The sequence below is a fragment of the Salminus brasiliensis genome, chromosome 25 (assembly GCF_030463535.1).
Source record: "Salminus brasiliensis chromosome 25, fSalBra1.hap2, whole genome shotgun sequence".
Lineage (NCBI taxonomy): Eukaryota > Metazoa > Chordata > Actinopteri > Characiformes > Bryconidae > Salminus > Salminus brasiliensis.
This window is the reverse complement of record NC_132902.1, coordinates 27,010,176-27,030,452: the sequence shown is the minus strand read 5'-3', so window position 1 is coordinate 27,030,452 and position 20,277 is coordinate 27,010,176. Positions and strand designations below refer to the sequence as shown.

Here is a 20,277-nt window from a genome sequence, read left to right as displayed (position 1 = left end):
GACTATAAGTGTAGAAATACGGGACTAAACTGACCTGGAACATTTACTGCACCACCTCCTCAGTGTATATCACAATACCTACATTTAGAGCGTTATTAATATTCACCCTAATGAGAGACTGTAGCTCCGCCTCCTCAGTGTATATCACAATACCTACATTTAGAGCGTTATTAATATTCACCCTAATGAGAGACTGTAGCTCCGCCTCCTCAGTGTATATCACAATACCTACAATTAGAGTGTTATTAATATTCACCCTAATGAGAGACTGTAGCTCCGCCTCCTCAGTGTATATCACAATACCTACATTTGGAGCGTTATTAATATTCACCCTAGTTTTTTCGTCTTGATAGGTGTGGCTGTTATTATGGGTTGTTATTATGATATTATTTGGCCCTGCCCCCTGCTGCATGTTGAGGTCATCAGAAATTAGAAGATCGTTTAGAGGAAGCAGTAATTACATTTAGATGGAAGATAACAGGAAATGCAGAATTTAGTCTCTTCTTAATAGAAGCAACAGACAGAGTGAAGAAGATTCTCTTTGACTTCCAGTTGACTTTAAAAAGAGTTCTGCTTAAATGATGTGGATTATACAGCAAACCCACACTTGTGTAGTCGCGTGCAGCCTGAACCAAGTGAATAATGCATGACAACATTGAACATTTTCACAAACGCAGCAGTCAGAGCATCTCACTCCAGCGTCTCAATTATTCATTCTAATCTACTGCATTATCAGATGGATAATGTTTACCATAAAACATTGTTTCAAGATTGCTAAATAGAAATACAATCTCATTAGCCTCTGTGCTCATTTTCCATCATTGACTTCTGTGTTTTTAATCCGTTTAGACCCAATCAATGTTATCACAGATATCTAACTCGGTAACATGAGCTACAAATCGAAAATGTGATGGATAAGCTCTGCATGTCAATCTGAGCAACAAAAATGACAAGCTGGTGTGCTATTAATATGAGCAACTATTTATAAACACAGTTTCAAGTAAAGTAGTTGAAGTAATCATTCACGGTACACACAATATAGTACAGTTTCAGCTCTTTAATTGAGTTAGATTGGGATACAGTACCATACTTTCACTATAGTATAGTTTCAGCTCTTTAATTGAGTTAGATTGAGATACAGTACCATACTTTCACTATAGTACAGTTTCAGCTCTTTAATTGAGTTAGATTGGGATACAGTACCATACTTTCACTATAGTATAGTTTCAGCTCTTTAATTGAGTTAGATTGAGATACAGTACCATACTTTCACTATAGTACAGTTTCAGCTCTTTTAATTGAGTTAGATTGAGATACAGTACCATACTTTCACTATAGTACAGTTTCAGCTCTTTTAATTGAGTTAGATTGGGATACAGTACCATGCTTTCACTATAGTACAGTTTCAGCTCTTTAATTGAGTTAGATTGGGATACAGTACCATGCTTTCACTATAGTACAGTTTCAGCTCTTTAATTGAGCTAGATTGGGATACAGTACCATACTTTCACTATAGTACAGTTTCAGCTCTTTAATTGAGTTAGATTGGGATTCAGTACCACACTTTCACTATAGTACAGTTTCAGCTCTTTAATTGAGTTAGATTGGGATACAGTACCATGCTTTCACTATAGTACAGTTTCAGCTCTTTAATTGAGTTAGATTGGGATACAGTACCATGCTTTCACTATAGTACAGTTTCAGCTCTTTAATTGAGCTAGATTGGGATACAGTACCATACTTTCACTATAGTACAGTTCCAGCTCTTTAATTGAGTTAGATTGGGATTCAGTACCACACTTTCACTATAGTACAGTTTCAGCTCTTTAATTGAGTTAGATTGGGATACAGTACCATGCTTTCACTATAGTACAGTTTCAGCTCTTTAATTGAGCTAGATTGGGATACAGTACCATACTTTCACTATAGTACAGTTCCAGCTCTTTAATTGAGTTAGATTGGGATTCAGTACCACACTTTCACTATAGTACAGTTTCAGCTCTTTAATTGAGTTAGATTGGGGTACAGTACCATACTTTCACTATAGTACAGTTTCAGCTCTTTTAATTGAGTTAGATTGGGATACAGTACCATACTTTCACTATAGTACAGTTCCAGCTCTTTAATTGAGTTAGATTGGGATACAGTACCACACTTTCACTATAGTACAGTTTCAGCTCTTTAATTGAGTTAGATTGGGGTACAGTACCATACTTTCACTATAGTACAGTTTCTGCTATTTTAATTGAGTTAGATTGGGATACAATACTATACTTTCACTATAGTACAGTTCCAGCTCTTTAATTGAGTTAGATTGGGGTACAGTACCATACTTTCACTATAATACAGTTTCAGCTCTTTTAATTGAGTTAGATTGGGGTACAGTACCATACTTTCACTATAGTACAGTTTCAGCTCTTTAATTGAGTTAGATTGGGATACAGTACCATACTTTCACTATAGCACAGTTTCAGCTCTTTGAGTTAGATTGGGATACAGTACCATACTTTCACTATAGTACAGTTTCTGATCTCATTTAGGTGAAAGTTGTTTACTAAAAGACAAACAAGAACCCCTAAACCCCTAAACTTTCTTACACCAAACATCCTTGAACATCTCAAGGCATCTGCTGTCAGGTGGTTTAGTTTAGTGGGTCCACTGTCCTTCATATGTCAGACTGAGCTTTAACTCTAACCCTTCTGAAAGACTGAAAGTTACATTAGCTTACCATTGTTACATGATTATATGATTAGGGTACACACTATATATATATATATATATATATATATATATATATATATATATATATATATATCCAGTAAGACTCCAGAGTGGGCAGTGTGACCTGTTGCAGTATAGATAGCAGTATAGGGAGATTGATGAGTGTTTGCTGCTTTCTTCACGACCCCTCGGCATCTGGCAGGAACAAAAGCAGGCAGGTGTGACAGCCAGCATTAATCTCATCCATCTCCGCTTGGGGACGACCCCTACACACTCTGCCACCTAACACACCTATGTGATCAAGTTCACCTTCTGTTACACTGTAACTAATGATCATTTCTATAATTGATTAGTCCACTGACTATTTTTTCGATTATTGTACCATTCAAAGCATTTTGGCCCCATATATTTTTTTTTATGTAACAAATACATATATACACCTATACACTTATTGGAATTGGAGATATTAGCCCATACACACCTCAATAAACACTTCTATACACTAGAATAAGAGATATTAGTCCATAAACACTTCAATAAACACTCTTATACACTAGAATAGGAGATATTAGTCTATAAACACCTCAATAAACACTCCTATACACTAGAATAGGAGATATTAGCCCATAACACTTCAATAAACACTCCTATACACTAGAATAAGATATATTAGTCCATAAACACCTCAATAAACACTCCTATACACTAGAATAGGAGATATTAGTCCATACACACCTCAATAAACACTCCTATACACTAGAATAGGAGATATTAGTCCATAAACACCTCAATAAACACTTTTTTTTACCCTAGAATAGGAGATATTAGCCCATAAACACCTCCATAAACACTCCTATACACTAGAATAGGATATACTAGTTCATAAACACCTCAATAAACACTCCTATACACTAGAATAGGAGATATTAGTCCATACAAACCTCAATAAACACTCATGTACACTAGAATATGATATATTAGTCCATACACACCTCAATAAACACACAATATACAGAGATCAGCGCATATTATATGAAAATTAGTCCATAAAATGGTACTAATAAAATTTATTTGCAATGACATGAAAGAGATTACATTATACTGATACAGTAATGTATTTTGTACACTGTCTTTACTGTGACATAGAATATACACTGTTTATGCTATGGCACATATTAGTCCTTCTGGTGAGATGGCCAGTCTGAAAGGGTTAAAAAGACATACTTCTCTTTAGTCTAATGTAACAGTACTGCAGAGTAATGCCATTGCCTGCGTACTGCCTCAGGTTGCAGGAGGCGAAGTGATTCAGAAGTCGCTTCATTTACTGCGGCATCATGACATCTTTCCACACGCTCGTAAGCATCTCAGTCACGCCTTACAGCCAGTAAGAACTCTCTGTGTAAAGCAGAGTTATTCCACTGGCCTGTACTGAATGTTCCGCCATGGCTTGTTACAGCCCGAACATTTGAGGGGCACAGAAATTGGTCTGTGTGTGTGTGTGTGTTTGTTTTTATACATTTTTCAGACATAAAAAGTTGATTTTTTTTACATATATAGAAGCACAAGCGAGGCCTTGGGTGCCCCTGATGCTTTCAATGAGTACCAGTTGGTACTTTTGGTAGGTGCTGACCAGTGGAATACATGGGAACACCCCATAAGACATATATATATATATATATATATATATATATATATATATATATATATATATATATATATATATATATGGTAGCAACATTTTTTATGACTGATACAGAGAAGAAGTAGTAGGACACAAGAAGAGATGGAGTTTGCAAAGAAGCAAGCTGTTTATTTATTTATTTATTTATTTATTTATTTGGCTTCTCTCCATCAACATGATTTGTCTTTCTTCGTTTTCATTTAACCTTGCGAGGGCTCTCATCAGCATGCCGAATCGTCTGGGGGCATTCCTGTGTTTTTCTTTTCACACACTTTGGTTTATAAAAGAATAAAAGTTATAAAAAGAAACTCCTAATTCACACCATCCTCCTCGAATTTGCAATTCCCCAAAGGCCTAACCTGTTTTCCTACTGTTTCCTGGCTAACCTTTTTAAGAAGGTATTGTTCAGATTCATTAAAATAAAAAAAAGGGAAGAGAGAAGCATCACAGATGGGATTCAGGGGCCGTTCAGACAGTTGGGAGAAAAAACAAAGGAAAAATGAGTCACTTTGATTTTTTATTTTCATAAAACAAAAAGCAGAGGCACAATAAAACAGGTCTTACACTGATCTGGCTGAATTATAAGACAGGTTGAATGCTGATGTCTCACTGTACTTAGCACTCCACTCTGACTTCAGCATTTTTAACATTTAAGCATCCTCCCACATTCTCAATGTATCTCTAAAGTCTTTCCATAATGTTCTATTCTGCAAACCCTGCATCATAACCTCCAGACACTTAATTGCTTGCTGTTCTCAGATCTTCCAGTGTGGCTGAGCTTCTGTTTGTTTCACATTTTCAATTTCTTGGCATGATGGAAATTCTGCAATATCAATACTATACAATATTCATGAGTTTATTTCACCTAATTATACGTGATTTTAAATGAAACAAATTAAATTTCAAATGTGGTGCATTATTGACTTATTGGATATTAATCCATAAACATCTCAATAAACACTCCTATACACTAGAATAGGATATATTAGTCCATAAACACTCCTATACACTAGAATAGAGGCTAGTAGTTGATACAATGCTGTAAAATGCTGTAATTTGCTGTATGCTGTGTAAATTACATGCTAGACTAAATGCTGATGTCTGGGTGTAGTCTGTTGGCACATGATTGAACAGAAACAGGGAAAATCAATAGAATTTGTCCTCAGCAGAAAGAAAACAACAACAAAAAAAAAAAGCGCTGCTGTTTTGAGGCCTACATGTAAGGCCAGGAGCGAAGATTTTAAATGATTTCCGCTGTCCTCTTCACTTGATGGATCATACAGTAAAAACACTGTAAAATGTCACACAAGGCTGAGAACATCTCTCTCTCTCTCACACACACACACACACACACACACCATGCAGTCTTGAGAGACAATAGAGCTGCTAGTTGCCACATCCACTCGGCTGTGATGTGACATGTTAAAACACAGCTTTCTGTAATTCCACATTGTAAGAGACAGCAGCAGGACTCGCTCTGCCTTACAGAAGAACCTCCTCTGTCCAAGAAAACCTTCAGCAGGGACAGCGGACTGACACGTTGAAGAACAGCGCGTAATTATTTCGGCTACACGAGTACACCAGCCTGCATGTATCTGCCAACCGGAGATAGAGAGGTTATTTGCATAGCTAATGACAGAGCCCCAACTAAACATCTACAGAGATACAACGAGAGCACAATGCAGAACATGGCTATCTTTAGGCTCTGCAGGCAGACAGAGATTAATAACAACATAACAGCGCTTATCTGCAGATATACAGTGTATATGTCAACCTGTGCAAATGAAAAGTGTAACGAGTAGCTGCTTATCTGGGCAGTAAGTGTTTATTTAGCACTGATATTTGAATAAACACTAATAATAACACTCCTACAGAAAGTGGTGGATATATTTGACTGTATTTCTGCTTGAGGCAGATTAACATTTTGCGAACCCAAGATCTACAAATCGAGTCGGGCAGGACTCGTAGGATGAGTTGAAGCCTTTTCGGGTTTTAGCACCCCAGAAGTTGGTGGTCACAGCCAATGGCAGGCATGAGTGGCCATGCCCAGGCTGACGTGCGGCCTGTGTGAAAGCGCAGCATGTTTTAACAGGGTAAGTGGCTCGAATCTCCCAGCACAGCACACTTCATTCACTTCATTCACATACAAAAAGTGGGGAACTCTGAAACATGAATTAGAAATCCAAGCTGTGCCATCTGGACTAACATAACACGACAGTACAACCAAATTCTGTATCAAATTAGATGTGCTACAGAGTTCCATCTGGACCACATTTAAAATCAAGCTAATTCAGCTTCTGTTTACTGACCAAAGCTGAACAAGTATATATAAGCATATATATATATATATATATATATATATATATATATATATATATATATATATGTTACTTTATGTTTATTTGGGTTTATTCTAATGCTATATAGAGTTACAAGTACAAACTCTCACTGACCACTGACCATGTCCAAATATTTGTGGACACCCCTTCTAATAAATGCATTCCACTACTTAAAGTTACACCCATTGCTGACACAGACATGCAAATGCACATACACACACACACACACACACACACACACACACACACACACATGCACACATCTTGTCTAGTCCCTGTAGAAAAGAAGTACTGCCAATAGAATAGGACTCTCTGGAGCAGATCAACATCATGACCCTATTGGCACCATGCTGCCTAATAATGCCAGACTAGGGGCTAGAGGGGTATAAAGCCCCCCAGCATTGAGCTGTGGAGCAGTGGAAGAACTGTGTTCTCTGGAATGATGGTGGAGGAGCTCCATCCAGTACTTTTGGTATGAGGTGGGATTGGGTGGGATGGTGACCATCCAACATTCTGGCACATAATGCAATCAAATCCTCACAGCAATGCTGTTTCTCCAAAATCTAGTAGAAAGTCTTCTTCTCTGGACAGTAGAGACAATTACTCCAACAAAATCAGGAGAAACTCTTTTAATACTCTTGATTTCACAAGAAGCAACTTGTCCCAATACTTTTGTCCTCATAGTGTAACTTCTAACTGTGTTCTGCTCTCTATATATTTTCTCTTACAAACGACAGATTTAATGCCCAATCAAAGAGCTTTTTAAATACAATTATGTCAAGTGCCTAATCTTTTGCGCCACAGCTCTGTATGTACATATTTCCCTTTGTTCGTGGTGTTGTTCCCTCTCAGCATGGCGCGAATAAATTAAGTGCACAGGTAGGCTAATCATGTAGTGGAGGAGGTTAAAGAGAAAGCCACTCCATTTAAGGCACCACGCGGCATTCATCAACCCGACCACTTCCACCGCTTCCACCGCTGCACCTGCACGGCTTCATTGTTTTGCATAATGTCTTTTTTAAAAGGACTTTATTTTCTGCTTTTTCCTGTTTGCGTCTTGCTGAGAGCTTAAGATGGAAGATCTGAGCCATTGATCTGATAGAGTGAGATTAGAGAACCTGTTGCTGTGATGAATGAAGGCGGGAGTCTGCGTTTATAGTTTTTTTTTTATTTTTTTTTATATAAAATAGTATTTTTAGTAATATTGGTTGGAGAAGTGTTGAAGAAAAACTGCATGTGGGATCTCATTTCTTTCCCCTAACGTTCGCATGTACTGTAGGAATGGCGGAGGAGGAAAACGATGAATATGTAGATGTGGAACGACATGGAAATGAGCCTCAGGGCATCGAACATGTTTTATTTGCAGTTTGGCTGTTGTGAAAAAAAAGAACCCCAAAAAAAAAAACAATCACGATATGTATAAACATATTAATTTGCAACAGTTTTGTATTTTGTATTTTTTATTTTTTCTGGAATAAAGAAACGGCTGGCTGAAATAACGTCCGTTTTCCCATTGGACGAAGTCGAAGAGGAAATTGATTCCAAGAATAGCCGCATATATCACGTATCAGCCGTGTGCCATCTGTTCCTTTTCTTCAAAATATTGCAGCCAAGCATCGCTCACTCATCACTCATATAGGTACGGTACATGTCCCGGAAATGGATATTAGCTTTGAAAATGAAATGACATAAAGCGCACCCCCCCCAACCCCACCCCCCCCCTTCACCCACCCACCACCTCCTCACACTCTCTCATGGCAGCTTTATTGTTTCCCATATCAAAGACAAATAAGACACGTCATGTTTTCCCTCATCGAGCATTTAATTCAAATTACACTACAAATAAAGAGAGGTGATTTCACAGGATGTTCCTCAGTGGACTCAAACTGATCTCCAGTGTCATTTTCACAGTTTTTTTTGTTTTGTTTTTGGTGGAAATCCAAATAAATAATGAGATACAATGAAGCTGGAACATCTTTTCAGTTTAAGTTAAAGAAAATGAGACCTTGCTTTGCAGCCAGATGCCGACTACAGTTCTGCAGTTCTGATCGCTTCCATTCTTTAAAGTGTTTTCATTTTAAAAAATGACAAAACTGATGAATATGGTGTATTTAATGCTGATATTTTGCTCTTCCTCATGTTCCTCAGCATAAAAGATGCCTAAACTCAGTGCAAATGTTATTGTTATGATAGTTTTTATGATGATGATGATGATGATGATGACTGTGCTTTTTCGATGACTTTTGTAATTGTTTATCTACATAATTAGGCAACTTTATAACGACTTAGCACATTGGATACCTAGCATTGTATACTCCATAGCAACATTGCTAATTTCATCTTAGTAGAACCAAGTGCACTCTTGGTTCTTTGGGTTCTATGAATAACCTTGTTTGTAAAAGACAAACATTTCAAACATATCATATATATATCATTCCTCATCACATCCCAAAAAGACTGGATGGAGCTCCACCATCATTCCAGAGACCACAGTTCTTCCACTGGGGGGCTTTATACCCCTCTAGCCCACACCTGGCATCAGGCAGCATGGTGCCAATAGGGTCATGTTTAGTTCTATTCTATTGCCGGTACTTCTCTACAGGGCCTAGACAAGCTGTGTGTGTGCATTTGCACATCTGTATCAGCAATGGGTGCAAGTTTAAGTAGCGGAATGCATTCATTAGAAGGGGTGTCCGCAAACATTTAGACATACAGTAGAGCTGCATGGTTTAGAGCTGCATGGCCTACTCGAAACTATCTGGCTCCAGTACCCCCAGTGTCCACTTTTTTAATATACCGGTTTATTTGGTTGAAAGCAGAATGCTAACTGTTTAACAGTTTATGGAGGCGATACTGACTTTACTGCAGAGCTCACTCACTGTGAGGCAATGAAGAATGAGAAATGCCTTCAAAATGTGGTGATTCAGATGTGATTCAGATGGAGGAGGCATTTTCTACAGCCCATGCTGGCAGCGTCTAGCACCAGCACACCTGATCCAGCTAATCAGTTGATACCAGCTAATTAGCAAGCCCTTCTTGAGTTGAATCAGGTGTGTTAAAGTAGGAAAAATACTAAAATCTTCAGGACGGCGCCACTCCGCCACTCCAGGAGCAGGATTAGGAAGCACTTTCTACATGAATTAGCTATAAGTCTAGTCACTGAGGTTCTGGCCTGGCCTAATCCACACATATGGATCACCTAGCGCTTAGCGGGCCCTGGGACTTAATCCCAGCCTAATTGAGCCTCGCGATGTGGCTTAGATGGATCCTCGGTGACATGTACGAAGCGAAGTGAGAAGTGTGTGTCCCCGCGGATGATGAGGACCCTTTCTCCTCAGCCTCCCTGGAGTAGGTACGCTCTCCATTGCTTGCTTGCCCTGACAAGAAGCGAAATCATTAATTTGCCATGTAGGGCTTAACACTGCACTTTAGGATGCGGCAGGGCTGGAGGGTCGCTCTCATTACGGGGCTGCTGATTGCTCCTCGTGCTGCCGTAAAGCCTGTCTCCACCTCTCACTGACATATTTCCTCCTGAGCTGACAGTAAAAACTCCTACTGGAGAGCAGTGAGCAGTGCGAGGAGGAAAGGACATAAAAAAAACGCTCTCAAACACCACCGCATGCAATCACACAGTCGCTAAACTACCTCACGCCGGTGTGTCTGGGCAGATTTAGGGCTCCTCATCTCCACACAGGCACTAATGAACAGGCATGGGCTGCTTAAATGCTGCTTCTTATGGAAAACACGCTCCCTGGTGGCAAATAAATAAGGCATTTTTGGGGCCCGAGTTGATTTATGCAAAACTCTTCGCTCTTTCTTCTCCTTCTTCTCTTTCGTCTCTCTCTTAAATCCTGGCTGCTTAAGACCCTCGATCGAGGCTAGCTATAACAAAAATAGGCTGACTTCACAATGCAGGCTAACATCAGATCAGCCATAACATTAGGACCACTGACAGGTGAAGTGAATAACATTGATCATCTTCATCTACAGCGGCTCCTGTCCAGAGGTGAATCTACATATCAGGCAGTGAGTGATTGGTCAGGTCTTGAAGGTGATGAAGAAGGTGATGAAGAGGGAAAAATGGACAAGTGTAAGAATCTGAGACTCTCTGACAAGAGCCAGACTGTGATGTTCTAGATAAACGACTGAACATCTCAGAACATCTCCAGAACATCAGCAAGCAGGTCTTGTGGGGTGTTCCCAAGATACAGTGGCCAGTACCTACCAAAAGTGCCCCAATGAAGGACAACCAGTGCGCCGTGCACCTAAATCTCATTGATGCTCATGGAGGTCTCACCTCACAACTTAAAGGACTTACTTAAAGGATCTACTGCTAGCATTGGTCTTGGTGCCAGATACCACAGGGGACACTGTCAGAGGTTTTGTGGAGTCCATAACTCAAATGGTCAGCACGAGGGGGACCTACTCAGTATTAGGCAGGTGGTGCTAATGTTATGTTAGCTAAGTTAGCTAGAGCTCTGTCATGTGAATCATAGGAGAATGTACGGTTAGGGGTCTCTAAGGACTTAAACCCAGGTGTACTGTGGTGTACTGGTCCAGCCAGGTACTTGAACCCTAGTCTAACAAGGTAAGCTACAATCTTCAGCCCATGTTCTAGATAACATGATAGACAAGAGAGTCATCCAGTGTCAGAACCCACATAATCAAGTCTATTAGAGGTTGCTGAACACCTCCACTTGGTGTGAGGGGAGTGTGTGATGATTTAGGCCTGCAGTTAGCACTATGTTAATTGGTGGACATGCCAAACAGGTCATCTACCTACATACCCACCTACCTACCTATCTATCTATCCATCCATCCATCTGGAGCCTGAGACCTAACAATACAATAGGAGCAGTGTTGGTGCTAAAAGACTAGCCAGCTTATGGGTGTTTCGTCTCATGCTTCAAATATATATATATTTTTAATAAAGATTTCATTAAATGATATTAAAGTTTAGATTTTTCTGTAATGTGAAAGTCAGACGTCTAATAAGCTTCTGCAGATCTTCACACATATTCGATTTTTCATCATTTTCCGGTCTTGCAGTGAAGGTTACAGGCTGAGGACTCCAGTCACTTTGAGGATTTTCATACAAAGCTTTTAGAAAAGTATGCAAAGACATTTCAGACCTGCTGATGTCGTTGAATGTCGCCATGGCAACGTGAATAATGACAGACAGGTCGACCTCTTCCCTTCCGGGGCCGGTGTTTGTACACTGAGATTAAAGGGTGGCTTGGCAGCAGAGGACCAGTGTGAGTCCAGGCCTGCGACGCTGCGGCTGTTCTGCAAAACAAAAAGTGAGCGATATTAATTCACCTATCAAAGCTTTAATTATTTCCACCATGATTAATAATCAATGGAATATTACACATTTCTCGTTAATTAAAGTCTGTTTTTAGCGAAGAGCTCAGGAGAAGGAAAGACGAAGGCCGTTGGGGTTGAGCAGGAGAAGGAGAGGAGGGAACGAAAAAAAAAAACATACAGGCAGAAAAAAGTGCATCATTAATTTGGGCTCATTTAAGGGTTTTCATAGAGCCGAGATTGTTGTGAAGTCGCCGTGTTAATGAGATAGATCTTTCATGTGGAATGATGGCACAATTAGGAGAACAAAAGTGCAAGGTGTGACAATTTAAGTGAATGTGCTTTGTCAGTGTCTGAGAACAGCACCTCCGAGACAACATATGCATGAAAGCGCGCTTATAAAACAATTGCAGTGGGTTTTTTGAGGTCTGGGTTTGAGTTTGCCTTGTTACCGCGCTCCCCCGGTGCCGTTCCACCAGGATGCCGCCGCATATTTCTATATTTCTAGGCCAGGAAATGGAATTGAAGTTTGCGGAACAGGACGTCCTCATGTGAGTTTGGAAAAAAGAGGAGGGGGAAAAAACACTTCACTAATCCTAATGGCGGCATGCCGTGGGCTGTGTTTGGGAGTATTGCTGAGCATTGTCAAATCTGCAAATGTTCCATTTTACCCCCCCTCCCCTACTCCAGACACCCCCCACCTTCCTCTGGGACATGCTACCTAATTTAGAAGAGGTGTTGAAAAAATAAAAACAGCCACTTCCTTCTGCTCATTTGGTGTGAAGTCCCTGAAGTCGCTCACCTTGTGCGCCTCGCTCTCTTTAATCGGAGCCGGGTTTGATTTCCTTTATTTTTCCGCTTCCTTTCCTTTTTCTCAAACCACCTCAGTTCTTCCTTTTACGTCAACAAAGAGACTACGGAAGGCCGACCTCTGACTGAACCCACTCTCTCATATCTGTCTGTCTATCTATCTATCTTTCTGTCTGTCTATCTATCTATCTATCTATCTATCTATCTATCGATTAATGGGTCACCCTATCTGTCTGACTGTATTTTTTAAATCTGTTGATCTCTATATTTTTCTCTCATTTTTTTTAATTCTTATTTTTTTTGCTTTGAATCCCCCTCTGTCTCTTTGTGCCTCTTCCTTTTGTTCTCTTTTCACTTCTTTTTGCTCTCTCTCTCTCTCTCTCTCTCTCTCTCTCTCTCTCTCTATTTGCCTGTATCTCTCTTACTGGTGTACAGTGAAATTTACTTACCTTTCCAATTGAATGTATTTGTTGCCATAACAACACCAGTGATAAGAAATGTGTTCATGACTAATATAAAATATAACACTCTGAGCAAAAGTTACAATTATAATAAATATAAATAATATTTAAAGAGTTTTTATCTATTTTTTGGAAATTGCTATTAGTTATTATTTAGTTGTTAATTGTATTTGTTTTTTTATCTTTAGTTATTATTGATATAATTTTAATATCATTTTATTTGCTTATTTAATTAATAATATTTGTGACTTTATTTCTATTTTATTTGTAGATGTTATTTGATTATTTTTGTTTTGCATGTTTTATCTTTTCATAGCTCATTTCCATCCGTGTTTTTTTTGTGCACATGCTCAAAGCCACTCAGAAAACAGAAACCCTTAGGTTGATTTATTGATTGATTTATTGATTAACTCTAAATATCTGATTTGTCCAACAGCTAATCAGTGTAGTATAAAGTACAAAATCTCTTATTTAAACATTTCTATAGAGTCGTACTGGGTTACTTTAACAGTACCAGCAGCCTGTAGGAGCTGGGAGGTGTGAGCTGTTTTCCAGCTGTTGGCAGCTGTGTTTTCTGTTGAGTATTGAGAGGAGTGTTAAAGACAGGTCGCTCTTTATGATGTTCTTTTTTCTTTGACTCAGCTCAGGGGTCTTGTCTGGAAGTGTGTGTGTGTGTGTGTGTTTGTGTGTTGGGAGGGGGTGACTCCTGTGGTCGATGCTGGTAACAGGGTTGACGGTGGAGAGGCACCTGAATGCAGGTTAGGAGAAAAAAAAAAGTGCTATCACCTCCATTCTCCATCATGGCTGGATTAAAGAGTGAATGACAGACGGGCTGGGATACACAATCTAAACACTGCCTGCAAGCCCGGGACCTTGTCTGCCCTTTACCGCTTTTGTCTGTGAGATTGGACAATTCAGCTGTCACAGTAAAACACCCGCCTGCTGGAAGGACTCCACCACAGTCCACTTGGCGGCGAGCCCTAATTCCTTCACGTGACGGACGAGGCTTTTGTCCAAAGTGGACGAGATTGATTGTGCATTTTACAGCCCTTACGCTCTTCAGAGAGAGGGGATTCTTCAGACGTTCGTTAGTAAAGACAGTCATCCATCAGTATCTTCTTAAGAAGGTTCTTAAATTAGTGCTTAAGAAAAGAAAAGTCAGTGAGTCCAGGTCCGATTCATGCTGGGGTTTAAAGCGCAGAAATGTTCACAGCTCTGATCTTATGTGATGGATCATATTGTTCTCAAAGGCTGAACAAATCTCATGTCAGAATCTTTGGAAAAATTGTGAAAATTCTTGTTAACAGATGGTAAATAAGGTCAAATTGGTCTAGGCAGATTGGTCTAGGTAGAACTATGGCAAATAGCTTTATTTAATGTTAAGAGAATGGCTATTATTTATTTACTTTTACTTTTTATTTACTCTTAAAAACAAAAAAAGTGCTTAGAAGTAGCTTCTGAAAACTTTGATATTTGGGGTTATTTGATTTATAACAACAACATATTATTATTATTATTAGTAGTAGTAGTAGTAGTAGTAGTAATAATAATAATAATAATAATAATAATAATCATATAATCATATAATCATATAATATTATTATAAAATGTATTTGTATAACACCTTTGGTTATTATTATTATTATTAGTAGTAGTAGTAGTAGTAGTAGTAGTAGTAGTAGAAATAAAAAATAAATAAATAAATAAATAAAATAATAATAATAATAATAATAATAATAATAATAGCCAAAAGGTGTTTTATAAATAAATTTGGTTCCACTTGACCACAAAGTGTAGAGATATATTTATTATTATTTTAAGGGGTCCTTTAATTAAACTTAAAAGTACTTAAAATATACTTAATTAAATATATTACAAATAATAATACAATATTTTTTTGAATATATAATATTTTTATTAAATAAATAGAGACACATTTTAATGATATTAAATACAAATTCAGGAAATTATTGTTGTTATAGTGTTTTTTGTCAGGTTTTTTAGTGGCTCCTTTTTGTCACTTTTATTTCCAAGACCCAGTAAAGTCATTTTGGTTCTACACTGAGCACTGTATGCAAAAAAAAAGTGTTACCTTGGTAATCGGGTGTAGCTTTTGATCTAACATCTCTTTTTCATCCCCTTTTTCTTTCTATTTTTTCAGCTCCACACGGATTTGAACATAGCAGACAGGAACCTCAAGTACGAACTGTCCGGTGAGGGCGCGGGAACAATCTTCGTCATCAATGAAAACACGGGCGACATCCACGCCATGAAGAGGCTGGACCGAGAAGAAAAGGCTGAATACACACTCATGGCTCGCGTCATCAACAAGGATACCAACCAGTCTCTGGAATCTCCTTCACAGTTCATCATCAAGGTGCAAGACATCAACGATAACCCTCCACAGTTCGTGGCAGGGCCTTTCCGCGGCTCAGTGCCAGAGATGTCTCCAGTAGGTGAGTTAACTCACTTTCAGAGCTGAGTCTTACTGAACGCCTCGTCTGTGATGCATTCAGAGTGTGTCGATTAAAGGGAGCCCTTAGAGAAGTGTGTGAGCGGCAGGTCCATGTTGGTCACAGTAAAATGGATCAGTCTGTCTTTCTATTACAGAAGCTCCTGCTACCTTTATTGTTGGATGTGCATAATAGTTTCACATATATTTTCAAATCAGAGGACTGATCAGAGCCTCTGAATTGTGAAACGTTTACTCCTGTTCATGGTTTACTTGTTAAAAAATGGTCTTTTGTGGCTTATTACGTACTAAGGTGGATTACTCTGTAACTACAGGGGCTTCTGTACATACTAATGGGGCTATTCTCTAGTAATAGAACACTTTTGGCCAGTCGGTGGTCTATAGGTGTTTAAGGGGTTAAATCTATAGAATGTCCATAAACTTTTAAGCTCTATTATGTCATATTTTTTACAGGTTCATTAAATGTGACAGTTGCCCTGAGAAATCAGGTTAAAGCTATGGTGGAAATTTTCTAAATAAGCAGAAATCAGTTCGGGGGAATTCTGGAGGGGCGGGCGCTGGGCTCGGGCGAGCTAATGGGGCTATTCTCTAGTAATAGAACACTTTCGTCCAGTCGGTGGTCTATAGATGTTTTAAAGGGGTTAAATCTATAGAATGTTTAGTAGACACTTTTTAACTTGGCACTAAGTCTTTTTCTTGGACACTTAAGGAGGGGTTTTGACTATTAATTTGAAAACCTATAATACAGTAACGTATTATTGATCAGTTGCTACACTCTTAAAATAACAGTGGAACAAAAGGTTCTATGAGCAATTCCAGCAAAAAGGAGTGATTGCATCTGGGCGTGGCCAAAGACCATAGTGTGGAGGAACATTCAGGAGCATTAACGAGTAAAACACCAGGCCAGGAAAGCTGGCCGGACTGTCAGATTGATGCAAGAGTGTCTGAACATTGATATCGCCTACATGCTGAAACTTGTCCAGTCCGTGCCAAATCAAATCTCAGCTGTTATTCGTACTCGTTACACGCGATTAGGTGTGTTTCAGTCACAGGTAACCGTGTAATTTTGGTTTTGTCTAGTGAGCTTATTATTAATGTCATTTAAGGGAGAGAATTGAAATTTAGACTCACATCCAGGCGTATGAAGATAACGAGAGCTCAATTCAGCGACCAAAATGACCCAGAAACACAAAACAAAGGCCCCCATAATGAATCACATTTAATACATCAAATACATTTAATGTGTAGAAAAAAACTCAGTCAAATTCAGGAGTCAAACTCTGAACTTTGATGAGACCGTTATTTTCTGACACTGTTCTAAAACTCACTATTACACTTTTACACTCTTACCTGGTCGAAGCAAGGCCCACTTTCATTTCATGCGTTGAGCATCAGGGAGCAATTTGAGCAAAGCAGAAAAAGCTCAGAACGGCCTTCAACTTCCAGTAATGTAGCAGCTCATACAGCAATAACTGAGCATGTTTAATATTTCATAATCCGAATGCTCTTAAAGCACCAGCACTGTCGTAAATGGTGAAGATGACAAATAGTGCATTTTCACCTCAGCTCAGTGCCGAGAACGTCCCGTATGGCTACATATCCAGGTCAGTGACTGGCTTTGTTACTGGTAGGGAGTAATCTGTTGACAAGAACATGAGAGATAACTACGCCCCATCATGGAGAACTATAATGTTTCTCTGGGTTTTTTTTCAGAGCGCTGCAGTTTTCAGAGAAGGGTTCTTTAAAGAATAACGTTTATTAGATGTATAGATATTTTTAATGTATGGTTTCTTTTTTTCAGGCTCTCTAAAGGCCACTGTGGAGGGTTCCAGGTGGGAATGGGCTCTGAGTGGGTTTATCATGTATTGTTACTGAGACTCAGTTGGGCTTCCCAAATGGGACCCATCATTACAGCCCCCCTTAATCTCACATGGGTCCCATCTAGTCCCCATGTACAGTATATAGCCTAAATGAGGCCCATGCTTATCTCCTACCGGGCCCATCACTGACCCTGGTGGCCATCCATTTGTGGGGCCAACAGGTATTACAAAGGTTTCTTTGAGTTATGTCATAAAAAATCCATCAGCAGAGCTTTCTGTGAGCTACCATGTTTGTACTGCTGTATAATAGATTGACAATGCTTTCGTTCTTGTTGGATGCGCTGTGTTTTTTTTTCTGAGTGAGCGCGAGTGTGAGCTCATTCAGACTGCAGTTTGGATGGACAAGAGCTTATTGCTGTTTTTATATTTAGTCTGAGAAACAATAAACAGCAAGTGAAGTGTCAATAATATTAATTAATTCTGTTATTTGACTGCTAAGTGCTAACGTAATGGGCCCAAAACTACATTTTCATATCCGTTAAAAAAATAAAACAGCTGGATATTGAGTAGATGTTGTTCGCTTTTCAATTCATATGCTCATATATAAAAACTACACTGTAAAAGCAACCCATTTGAGGTTGAACCAAAGCAGTTTAGTCCTGCACATTCACACTGAAGACTGCTTTCTAAATGTGACACAATCAAAACAGAGAGCAGCCAATCAATACAGAGATCTTTTAACACATATATAGTTTCTAAAACCAGAGCAATACATGCAGTCTGAGAGGTTACAGCATATCATATTGATGTAATCAAGAATACTTTTGGGTCCAATAAATAAAAATACAAGAAAAAATATAGGATTTAAGCCCTTTAACATTAAGTATTACTTAATGCATATCATTTGAAATGCTGCTAATTTAACATCTTAAGATTTTATTGGAAAGGCAAGAGGACACAAATTAGCAACTTAACATATCTGTGAATGTGTGAAATGTGTTAATGCCTCTGATTTACAGCGAGGTATGTTTGCAGGCGTCTATCTAGACATGTTTCTTCATCCGAGAGATCCACTAAATACGAGCCCGAGCCTGGAAAAAGGCTGGCCGAGCAACAGTAAAGTATAACCATGAAAAAGATGCACATTTCTAACAACATAATATATTCATTCATTCTCAAATAAACCTGGTCATGCATTCTAATATGCTTTGCCCCGTTGGCTTGTTTTAAATGGAGCTCACCCAGAGTTGACAGAGCCTGTGTGAGGATGAACAAAGCTTTCACAGAGTTTCCCGAAGCCTCAGTTTCTGGATATTTCTTAGGAGGAACGCTGAAGCCGGAAATGCACTGCACTGATTGGTGTAGACTCATAAAAAAGTGTGGTTGCTGTAAACTGTATTTCCACACTGCATTCTCTAGACAGGATTAATGTTACTGATCTGATCGTTTTCTGCAGCCTGTGCTCCTTAAAATCAACATAATTTCAGGTTAAGGGCACTACTGCAAAATGCGGAGCTCACCTAGTCTGCTTTTTTGGATTTAAAAATAGCACCTTAGCATGGCACTTTAAAGTGCATCTATTGTTGACACAAAAATCTCCACAGAAAAGCACTGACCAATAGAACAGGACGCTCTGGAGCAGCCTAAGGTCACCTTGCCCAATGCTGGGCGTGGGCTGTGGGGTCCACTGGAGCCATAATGGAATGGACTTCAACCTTTACCCTAAACACTTTTGAGATGGGTCGGAGCAGCAGTATTAATCATCCAACATCAGTACCTGACCACACTGATGCTCTAAAGAGGCGAAATGCAATCAAATCCTCCCCACAGCAATGTTCCAACATTTAGTGTAGAGCCTATCCAAATGAGTAGAGGCTGCTGCTGCAGCAAAGAAGGGCAAATGTCTTATTTTTTTGGATATGGTTGTGTTATTAATTAGCTCTAATTAGCCTGTGGCAATATTAGGTTAGCATAGCTAGCTACTGTATGTATACTGTACTGTATGACTTACTCTGAATACGATACAGCCATAAACCATCTGATACCAAATGACAGGAAACGCTAATTTACAGGTGGAAGAAACAAACTCTTGAAAGTGGGCGTGGTTAGTAAAGATGGAGAAAGCAGGACCCAAAGTAGAGTTCTATATCATAAGTTCTATACTTTTGATCTACAAAGTGATTTTTACTAATCTGAGAATCCATTTAAGTAGGGAAAGGACTATTTAAGCATTGTGGTAAATTCTTATTTCCTGATAATCTTTTACATTAGGGCTGGTCTCAGGAGGGACAGTACAACCCCAACAGCTGGGACACTTCTAGTTTGGCCCTGACCTGTTCTTTCTCTGATCTCAAGATACTGGTACCATCATTAATAAACCATCTCTAATCATATAAGATGACTCTGTACTTTCATATGGCTGCAAATTAAAACTCACATCAGCATATATTTTTTTTCCTTTGCGTTTTTATGGTTCTTTATTACTTTGCTTTAAAGAAAAGAACAATTTAACCATCCAAATTGTTGTCTGAGTTGCCATGGTTCTATATAGAACCTTCTACAAAGAAGCTTCACGCTAACCTGAAGAACCCTTTGACCACACATTTTTAGCAATGAATGTTTAGATGCAAACCAATGGTTGGATATTAGTGACAGAACAGAGGTTCTG

The 20,277-nt window shown here is 38.9% G+C and overlaps 1 protein-coding gene across 4 annotated transcripts in view; it reads left to right on the top strand.

Moving 5' to 3' along the window:
* The window catches only part of cdh8 (cadherin 8), a 166,561-nt gene that overhangs the window by 58,798 nt on the left and 87,486 nt on the right, over positions 1 to 20,277 (top strand). For all 4 annotated transcript variants that reach the window (XM_072671725.1, XM_072671726.1, XM_072671728.1 and 1 more), the window contains exon 3: positions 15,478 to 15,772. In XM_072671725.1, coding sequence (XP_072527826.1) covers positions 15,478 to 15,772 — 295 coding nt within the window. The remainder of the gene's footprint in view (positions 1 to 15,477; positions 15,773 to 20,277) is intronic.